We start from the raw sequence: 11178 nt of genomic DNA, 5'->3' as shown, positions 1-11178 counted from the left end.
TTCTGGCCCGTGACTGCAAATATTTTTCCTTTTTATTGCATTCTGTAGTCTTACAGTAAAAAATGCAATGTGCATTAAAACCGAGAACAACCATTACCGTCAAAAGAGATGATCAGAAAACAGAGAAGTCATGCAAAAGCACATGGCGATCTGCCTTCAGCCCCATTTTGTTTCCAGAATTCAGGATTAAATCACCAGAACCAGATTCTTTGTGATGCGCCCACAGGCATGGCATTCTGGTATGGCTTCACCTTGGCATTTCCCTGAACAAAATCCTGTCAATCTATCAACGCATTCAAGAGCAGCCGCTAAGAGCAACTCCAACGGGGCGACCCAAACGGACGCGCGATTTATCCGCTTTTTGTCCGTTTGGGTCGGCCAGGCGGACGTCCGCGTCCGTATTTTAAAATGGGTCGGCTTGACCGTCCAAATGTTCCAGCGTGAAAAAGAAAAGAAACAAGTTGCACGAAATCTTTTCTTAATAATAAAGCACGGGTTGAGTCTGTCGGGTTCAGTGTCGCGGCTGTTTTACAAACAGGTCCCTGTTCTTTTTAGGAATTAAACGGCCGTCCCTATGTAAGTGGATACATGGGAAAACGTTTCGTTTTTATAAAAAGGACCTTGCACTTTGGAGTATTCAACCCGCTATCCTTTTTAGTGGCTAATTTGAGGTGACGTTTTTCTTGCAGGGATAAGGCGGCGGTGAGGCGGGGAGGCGGAGCCGGGTCTGCCGGGGTGCGTGTTCGCATCCGGGGCTGGAGGCCTAATAGGTGGCCTACACCACCACGGTCCGCGGGTTCCCGGACCTCCTCGAGGCCGTGTGCGCCGCCGAGTGCCGCCCCGTCCAGAACTTGCTCTTCTCCGCCTGCCGCCTCGTCATCAACGACGTCCCCAACCACTCTACGACGTCGCCTGGGATGTCATCCTCGTCGACGGCCCGCGCGGGTAGGCATCCAAGATCCAATTTTAGTTTTGGGGGAATTAGATTTCTTGCTCGAGTGAAAGAAGCAGCTTCCTGAATCTCGTTCGGTTTTGATGATGGCAGGTACGCGGCGTCGTCGCCGGGTCGGATGTCAGCGGTTACACCGCGGGCATGCTGGCGCGGGCTCGGAACGAGGAGGGTGCCTCGACGGACATGTTGGTGCATGACTACGAGCGGGAGATGGAGCGGGCGTGCTCCAGGGAGTTCCTGTGAGAGGAGAACCGCGTGCCGGCGTCCAGCACACGGTCGGTGGCCCACTTCGTCATCTGCGGTGGAAGTGCTGACCGCCGGGGTGCCTTCTGTGGCCGCGCCACCGCCACCGACACCGCCGCGCAGCCAATGATGATGTTGGCATGTGGTGAAAAGGGGGCCCAAGTGAAAACTTGACCAAGCTGTAAAAATTCGGTGAGATGAGTTGTTGTGCTCACAGCTCATGCCATGGCATCTGTTGCCCCTTTTCTTACTTTGTTTAGTTTTTCCCTTCGTTGATTTTTCATGTCGCCTGACAAGAACCAGAATGGCAAAGAAGAAGTGAAAAGAAAACACAGAAGAAAGGATGAACGCCGGAGAGCACTACTGTATATTTACCTCCAAATATGATGGGCAGTGGTGTGCTTGTTTCTGTTTGCATTGATCGCATGGTGGCCACCACTTCACCATGCATCTGACGGCGACTGTTTTATCCACGAGGTGGAGGATAAGGTATTCACCTCTAAAATCACACTTCCGTTTTCCTGTTTCCATCTGAAATATGGATTACCAATATACTACTCTCACTTGAATTTGCACATGAAAGCAGTATAAATATTTGCACCGAACTGTATAATCTGTTGAGCCAGGTGTTGAGTCTGATATGGCATCTTTATGCTTTCAGAGAAGCGCATCTCTGAAATTCACAGTTTTGAACCGAAAGAGACACATCTAGACAATGGTTGCATGGGTGGTTCCAGTGTCATATACGCCAACATGGTAAGCATGTCTTCTTGTCTGATTCTAAGTTAGTTGGAAAAGTATTCCATGCTACTATTTGTTGACCAGAATTGGCTACCAGGTTGGAGATTTGGGATCGGATGCTGCGCCAAGAACTTGGGACCAAAGTGCTGAACTAACAGCAGGGGAGGGTGATTCTTCAGGTACCAACATGGCCGTCGACTAGAGAATTAAGTTAACCGTTTGCTTTACTTGAAGCTCCAAATTGTAGTTATTTTATTCGTTCACTAATTTGGTATAATCCTAATCTAGGAGGATTATGATTGTATGATATGAGATCCTGACATTTAGCAATGATAAAAGTCTGACATTGAATTGTTCTTTTTGGAAGTACAGTTGTAAGATCTATAATTCTAGCTTCGACCTTTAACTGGACAGTACTAATTGGGCATATAATTGATGATTTATGCACAACAAGATATTCTGTTGTTTTTAGTTTTTCAATCAGATTCATCTAGCCCTTTGTTGACTTTCTAATTGTTCCACCCTCTACCTCTGAAACTCAGAAATCAGAGAAAGGTCGTTGGCATATCCCTATCACCGACGAAGATTTGCTAGAGAGGAAGAGGACCAAAATGTTTTTTCTATTGTTGGAGATATACATAATACATATAGATAAATTTGGACCATTTATAACAGAGATTTCTTGCGAAAAATATTAACTCTGTCCAGTTGTGGGCACTGTCAAGGTAATAACAGGAATTTGCTGAACCTTCTCTAACTAAATAGACTTACGCACAATCAACAATATCAAATAGTTCAAAATTGACAAATGTTGTTTGATTAAAATACGGAATTAAGAATTTGGCGAATTTATAATTCTCTACATAATCACTTAGTGCATTCTTAGATTATCAAGTTATCCTAGACCACTTGGGGACAATATCATCAGACATCAGTTTCTTGCATACTGCAATAATGCAAGTTTAAAAAGCCAGTTTCATATGTTTCTTATTATCTCTCACTAGTAGAAAAAGGGTCAAAGGTGAAGCACATTAGTGCCGGTTTGATTTTGGTCCGGTACTAATGGTACCATTAGTGCCGGTTCGAATGGATGTGCATTAATGCCGGTTCGTGTTGAACCTTTAGTACTGGTTCGTGCCACGAACCGGTACTAAAGGGGTGGTGGCAGGCTGGCGTCAGGCCGGGGCCCCACGAGCCTCTTTAGTCCCGGTTTGTGGCACAAACCGGTACTAAAGGGCCAACCTTTAGTACCGGTTCATGCGACGAACCGGCACTAAAGGGGTCTAAGCTACAGTCCCGGTTGGAGACACAAACCGGGACTATAGGGCAATTTTCAAACTTGAAAAAATCATAACTAAATCATCGTAATTCAGAAAAATACATATAATATATCAAAATTTGCAGAACAAAAAGATTTGTCCGTTGAAACAAGTAATCTGTGATCACCTTCGCAGCAAAAACCTATCAATTTGACTAGGTTTATGTGTTTGATAAGTCCAACTGAGCTCACCTCAGCCCTGAATTGCTTCTCTCCTTGACGGGCACCATCTAGCCTTTTCACTGCTACAATAGTCTTCGAGTCACTTAACACTCCCTTGTATACAGAACCAAAACTTCCAACACCTAACTTTTCATAGAAGTTTTTAGTAGCACGAACTAAATCAGTATATTTGAAGGCTATAATCCCGCCAACACTACCTTGATTGTCATAGTATAATTGTTGGGTTTCGTAGTAATTTCAAAAAATTCCTACGCACACGCAAGATCATGTGATGCATAGCAACGAGAGGGAAGAGTGTTGTCTATGTACCCAACGGAGACCGACTGCGGAAGCGATGACACGACGTAGAGGAAGTAGTCGTACGTCTTCATGATCCAACCGATCAAGCACCGAAACTACGGTACCTCCGAGTTCGAGCACACGTTCAGCTCGATGACGATCCCCGGACTCCGATCCAGCAAAGTGTCGGGGAAGAGCTTCGTTAGCACGACGGCGTGGTGACGATCTTGATGCACTACAGCAGCAGGGCTTCGCCTAAACTCCGCTACAGTATTATCGAGAAATATGGTGGCTGAGGGCACCGCACACGGCTAAGGAATAGATCACGTGGATCAACTTGTGTGTTCTAGGGTGCCTCTACCTCAGTATATAAAGGACTAGAGGGGGGGAGGCTGGCCGGCCACAAGGGGTGCGCCAGGAGAGTCCTACTCCCTCTGGGAGTAGGATTCCCCCCCCCCCCCAATCCTAGTTGGAATAGGATTCGCGGAGGGGGAAAAGAGGAGGAGGGGGCCGGCCACCTCTCCTAGTCCTAATAGGACTAGGGGAAGGGGGAGGCGCGCAGCCCATCTAGGGCAGCCCTTTCTCTTTTCCGCTAAGGCCCACTGTGGCCCATATAGCTCCCGGGGGGTTCCCGTAACCCTCCCGGTACTCCGGTAAAATCCCGATTTCACCCGGAACACTTCCGATATCCAAACATAGGCTTCCAATATATCAATCTTTACGTCTCGACCATTTCGAGACTCCTCGTCATGTCCGTGATCACATCCGGGACTCCGAACAACCTTCGGTACATCAAAATGCAAAACTCATAATATAACTGTCATCGTAACCTTAAGCGTGCGGACCCTACGGGTTCGAGAACAATGTAGACATGACCGAGACACGTCTCCAGTCAATAACCAATAGCGGGACCTGGATGCCCATATTGGCTCCTACATATTCTACGAAGATCTTTATCGGTCAGACCGCATAACAACATACGTTGTTCCCTTTGTCATCGGTATGTTACTTGCCCGAGATTCGATCGTCGGTATCCAATACCTAGTTCAATCTCGTTACTGGCAAGTCTCTTTACTCGTTCTGCAATACATCATCCCGCAACTAACTCATTTAGTTGCAATGCTTGCAAGGCTTAAGTGATGTGTATTACCGAGAGGGCCTAGAGATACCTCTCCGACAATCGGAGTGACAAATCCTAATATCGAAATACGTCAACCCAACATCTACCTTTGGAGACACCTGTAATGCTCCTTTATAATCACCCAGTTACGTTGTGACGTTTGGTAGCACCTAAAGTGTTCCTCCGGCAAACGGGAGTTGCATAATCTCAGTCATAGGAACATGTATAAGTCATGAAGAAAAGCAATAGCAACATACTAAACGATCGGGTGCTAAGCTAATGGAATGGGTCATGTCAATCAGATCATTCACTTAATAATGTGATTCCGTTAATCAAATAACAACTCATTGTTCATGGTTAGGAAACATAACCATCTTTGATTAACGAGCTAGTCAAGTAGAGGCATACTAGTGACACTCTGTTTGTCTATGTATTCACACATGTATTATGTTTCCGGTTAATACAATTCTAGCATGAATAATAAATATTTATCATGATATAAGGAAATAAATAATAACTTTATTATTGCCTCTAGGGCATATTTCCTTCAGTCTCCCACTTGCACTAGAGTCAATATCTAGTTCACATCGCCATGTGATTTAACAGCAATAGTTCACATCACCATGTGATTAACACCCATAGTTCACATCGTTATGTGATAAACACCCAAAGGGTTTACTAGAGTCAATAATCTAGTTCACATCGCTATGTGATTAACATTCAAAGAGTACTAAGGTGTGATCATGTTTTGCTTGTGAGATAATTTTAGTCAACGGGTCTGTCACATTCAGATCCGTAAGTACTTTGCGAATTTCTATGTCAACAATGCTCTGCACGGAGCTACTCTAGCTTATTGCTCCCACTTTCAATATGTATCTAGATCGAGACCTAGAGTCATCCAGATCTGTGTCAAAACTTGCATCGACGTAACTTTTTACGACGAACCTTTTTGTCACCTCCATAATTGAGAAATATTTCCTTATTCCACTAAGGATAATTTTGACCGCTGTCCAGTGATCTACTCTTAGATCACTATTGTACTCCCTTGCTTAACACAGTGTACGGTATACAATAGATCTGGTACATAGCATGGCATACTTTATAGAACCTATGGCCGAGGCATAGGGAATGACTTTCATTCTCTTTCTATCTTCTGTCGTGGTCGGGCTTTGAGTCTTACTCAACTTCACACCTTGTAACACAGGCAAGAAACTTTTTCTTTGACTGTTCCATTTTGAACTACTTCAAAATCTTGTCAAGGTATGTACTCATTAAAAAACTTATCAAGCGTCTTGATCTATCTCTATAGATCTTGATACTCAATATGTAAGCAGCTTTACCGAGGTCTTTCTTTGAAAAACTCCTTTCAAACACTCCTTTATGCTTTGCAGAATAATTCTACATTATTTCCGATCTACAATATGTCATACACATATACTTATCAGAAATGATGTAGTGCTCCCACTCACTTTCTTGTAAATACAGGCTTCACCGCAAGTCTGTATAAAACTTATATGCTTCGATCAACTTATCAAAGCGTATATTCCAACTCCGAGATGCTTGCACCAGTCCATAGATGGATCGCTGGAGCTTGCATATTTTGTTAGCATCTTTAGGATTGACAAAACCTTCTGGTTGTATCATATACAACTCTTCTTTAATAAATCTATTAAGGAATGCAGTTTTGTTTATCCATTTGCCAGGTTTCATAAAATACGACAATTGCTAACATGATTCGGACAGACTTAAGTATAGATACGAGTGAGAAAATCTCATCGTAGTCAACACCTTGAACTTGTCGAAAACCTTTTGCGACAATTCTAGCTTTGTAGATAGTAACACTACTATCAGCGTCCGTCTTCCTCTTGAAGATCCATTTATTTTCTATGGCTTACCGATCATCAGGCAAATCCATCAAAGTCCATACTTTGTTCTCATACATGGATCATATCTCAGATTTCATGGCCTCAAACCATTTCGCGGAATCTGGGCTCATCATCGCTTCCTCATAGTTCGCAAGTTCGTCATGGTCTAGTAACATGACTTCAAGAATAGGATTACCATGCCACTCTGGTGTGGATCTCACTCTGGTTTACCTACGAGATTTGGTAGTAACTTGATCTGAAGTTACATGATCATCATCATTAGCTTCCTCAGTAATTGGTGTAGTAGTCACAGGAATAGATTTCTGTGATGAACTACTTTCCAATAAGGGAGTAGGTACAGTTACCTCATCAAGTTCTACTTTCCTCCCACTCACTTCTTTCGAGAGAAACTCCTTCTCTAGAAAAACTCCGAATTTAGCAACAAAAGTCTTGCCTTCGGGTCTGTGATAGAAGATGTATCCAATAGTTTCCTTTGGATATCCTATGAAGATTTACTTCTCCGATTTGGGTTCGAGCTTATCATGTTGAAACTTTTTCACATAAGCATCGCAGTCCCAAACTTTAAGAAACGACAACTTTGGTTTCTTGCCAAACCACAGTTCAGATTGTGTCGTCTCAACGGACTTAGATGGTGCCATTTTAAACATGAATGCAGCTGTCTTTAATGCATAACCCCAAAACGATAGTGGTAGATCGGTATGAGACATCATAGATTGCACCATATGTAATAAAGTACGGTTATGATGTTCGGACACACCATTATGCTGTGGTGTTCCAGGTGGCGTGAGTAGTGAAACTATTTCACATTGTTTTAACTGAAGACCAACTCGTAACTCAAATATTTGTCTCCGCGGTCAGATCGTAGAAACTTTATTTTCTTGTCACGATGATTTTCCACTTCACTATGAAATTCTTTGAACTTTTCAAATGTTTCAGACTTATGTTTTATCAAGTAGATATACCCATATCTGCTCAAATCATCTGTGAAGTTCAGAAAATAATGATCCTTGCCGTGAGCCTTGACACTCATCGGACCGCATACATCAGTATGTATTATTTCCAATAAGTCAGTTGCTCACTCTGGAGAATGAAGTCTTAGTCATCTTGCCCATGAGGCATGGTTCGCAAGCATCAAGTGATTCATAATCAAGTGATTCCAAAATTCCATCAGCATGGAGTTTCTTCATGCGCTTTACACCAATATGACCTAAACGGCAGTGCCACAAATAAGTTGCACTATCATTATTAACTTTTCATCTTTTGGTTTCAATATTTATGATTATGTGTATCACTACGATCGAGATCCAATAAACTATTTTCATTGGGTGTGTAACCATATAAGGTTTTATTCATGTAAACAGAACAATAATTTATTCTCTTACTTAAATGAATAACCGTATTACAATAAACATGATCAAATCATATTCATGCTCAACGCAAACACCAAATAACACTTATTAGGTTCAACACTAATCCTGAAAGTATAAGGAGTGTGCGATGATGATCATATCAATCTTGGAACCACTTCCAACACACATCGTCACTTCACCCTTAACTAGTCTCTGTTTATTCTGCAACTCCCGTTTAGAGTTACTAATCTTAGCAACTGAACTAGTATCAAATACTGAGGGGTTGCTACAAACACTAGTAAAGTACACATCAATAACATGTATATCAAATATACTTATGTTCACTTTGCCATCCTTCTTATCTGTCAATCACTTGGGGTAGTTCCGCTTCCAGTAACCAGTCCCTTTGCAGTAGAAACACTTAGTCTCAGGCTGAGGACCAGACTTGGGCTTCTTCACTTGAGAAGCAACTTGCTTGCTGTTCTTCTTGAAGTTCCCCTTCTTCCCTCTGCCCTTTTCTTGAAACTAGTGGTCTTGTCTACCATCAACACTTGATGTTTTTCTCGATTTCTACCTTCGTCAATTTCTGCATTACGAAGAGCTTGGGAATCGTTTCCGTTATCCCTTGCATATCATAGTTCATCACGAAGTTCTACTAACTTGGTGATGGTGACTAGAGAATTCTGTCAATCACTATCTTATCTGGAAGATAAACTCCCACTTGATTCAAGCGATTGTAGTACTCAAACAATCTGAGCACATGCTCACTAGTTGAGCGATTCTCCTCCATCTTTTAGCTATAGAACTTGTTTGGAGACTTCATATCTCTCAACTCGGGTATTTGTATGAAATATTAACTTCAACTCCTGGAACATCTCATATGCTCCATGACGTTCAAAACGTCTTTAAAGTCCCGATTCTAAGCCATTAAGCATGGTGCACTAAACTATCAAGTAGTCATCATATTGAACTAGCCAAACGTTCATAACGTCTGCATCTGCTCCTGCAATAGGTCTGTCACCTAGCGGTGCATCAAGGACATAATTCTTCTGTGCAGCAATGAGGATAAACCTCAGATCACGGATCCAATCCGCATCATTGCTACTAACATCTTTCAACACAATTTTCTCTAGGAACATATCAAAATAAACACAGGGAAGCTACAACGCGAGCTATTGATCTACAACATAATTTGCAAAATACTACCAGGACTAAGTTCATGATAAATTTAAGTTCAATTAATCATATTACTTAAGAACTCCCACTTAGATAGACATCCCTCTAATCCTCTAAGTGATCACGTGATCCAAATCAACTAAACCATGTCCGATCATCACGTGAGATGGAGTAGTTTCATTGGTGAACATCACTATGTTGATCATATCTACTATATGATTCACGCTCGACCTTTCGGTCTCCGTGTTCCGAGGCCATATCTGTATATGCTTGGCTCGTCAAGTATAACCTGAGTATTCCGCGTGTGCAACTGTTTTGCACCCGTTGTATTTGAACGTAGAACCTATCACACCCGATCATCACGTGGTGTCTCAGCACGAAGAACTTTCGCAACGGTGCATACTCAGGGAGAACACTTCTTGATAATTAGTGAGAGATCATCTTATAATGCTACCGTCAATCAAAGCAAGATAAGATGCATAAAAGATAAACATCACATGCAATCAATATAAGTGATATGATATGGCCATCATCATCTTGTGCTTGTGATCTTCATCTCCGAAGCATCGTCGTGATCACCATCGTCACCGGCGTGACACCTTGATCTCCATCGTAGCATCGTTGTCGTCTCGCCAAGTTTATGCTTTTACGACTATCGCTACCGCTTAGTGATAAAAGTAAAGCATTACATCGCGATTGCATTGCATACAATAAAACGACAACCATATGGCTCCTGCCAGTTGCCGATAACTCGGTTACAAAACATGATCATCTCATACAATAAAATTCAGCATCATGCCTTGACAATATCACATCACAACATGCCCTGCAAAAACAAGTTAGACGTCCTCTACTTTGTTGTTGTAAGTTTTACGTGGCTGCTACGGGCTTAAGCAAGAACCAATCTCACCTACGCATCAAAACCACAACGATAGTTTGTCAAATAGACTCCATTTTAACCTTCGCAAGGACCGGGCGTAGCCAAACTTGGTTCAACTAAAGTTGGAGAGACTGTCGCCCGCAAGCCACCTATGTGCAAAGCACGCCGGGGGAACCGGTCTCGCGTAATCGTACGCGTAATGTTGGTCCGGGTCGTCTCGTCCAACAATGCCGCCGAACCAAAGTATGACATGCTGGTAGGCAGTATGACTTATATCGCCCACAACTCACTTGTGTTCTACTCGTGCATATAACATCAACATAAATAACCTAGGCTCTGATACCACTGTTGGGTTTCGTAGTAATTTCAAAAAATTTCCTACGCACACGCAAGATCATGTGATGCATAGCAACCAGAGGGAAGAGTGTTGTCTACGTACCCAACGGAGACCGACTGCGGAAGCGATGACACGACGTAGAGGAAGTAGTCGTACGTCTTCATGATCCAACCGATCAAGCACCGAAACTACGACACCTCCGAGTTCGAGCACACGTTCAGCTCGATGACGATCCCCGGACTCCGATCCAGCAAAGTGTCGGGCAAGAGCTTCGTCAGCACGACGGCGTGGTGACGATCTTGATGCACTACAGCAGCAGGGCTTCGCCTAAACTCCGCTACAGTATTATCGAGGAATATGGTGGCTGGGGGCACCGCACACGGCTAAGGAATAGATCACGTGGATCAACTTGTGTGTTCTAGGGTGCCTCTACCTCAGTATATAAAGTACTAGAGGAGGGAGGCTGGCCGGCCACAAGGGGTGTGCCAGGAGAGTCCTACTCCCTCTGGGAGTAGGATTCCCCCCCCCCCCCAATCCTAGTTGGAATAGGATTCGCGGAGGGGGAAAAGAGGAGGAGGGGGCCGGCCACCTCTCCTAGTCCTAATAGGACTAGGGGAAGGGGGAGGCGCGCAGCCCATCTAGGGCAGCCCCTTCTCTTTTCCACTAAGGCCCACTATGGCCCATATAGCTCCCGGGGGGTTCCGGTAACCCTCC

At 43.5% G+C, this 11178-nt stretch overlaps 1 protein-coding gene and 1 pseudogene across 1 annotated transcript in view; one reads left to right on the top strand and one right to left on the bottom strand.

Annotated features, from left to right (window-relative positions):
* The first annotated feature begins 228 nt into the window (after positions 1-228).
* Positions 229-1671, top strand: LOC123144615 (protein IRX15-LIKE-like; annotated as a pseudogene).
* Positions 1672-2826: 1155 nt separating this feature from the next.
* LOC123136190 (G-type lectin S-receptor-like serine/threonine-protein kinase At2g19130) overlaps positions 2827-11178 on the bottom strand; it is a 13526-nt gene continuing 5174 nt past the window's right edge. Inside the window, exons 4-5 of the mRNA XM_044558436.1 lie at positions 3344-3634; positions 2827-2882 (exon numbers count right to left, since the gene is read on the bottom strand). Coding sequence (XP_044414371.1) covers positions 2827-2882; positions 3344-3634 — 347 coding nt within the window. The remainder of the gene's footprint in view (positions 2883-3343; positions 3635-11178) is intronic.

Source organism: Triticum aestivum, chromosome 1A (assembly GCF_018294505.1).
Source record: "Triticum aestivum cultivar Chinese Spring chromosome 1A, IWGSC CS RefSeq v2.1, whole genome shotgun sequence".
Taxonomy (NCBI): Eukaryota; Viridiplantae; Streptophyta; class Magnoliopsida; order Poales; family Poaceae; genus Triticum; species Triticum aestivum.
This window is presented reverse-complemented; position numbering and strand designations above follow the sequence as displayed.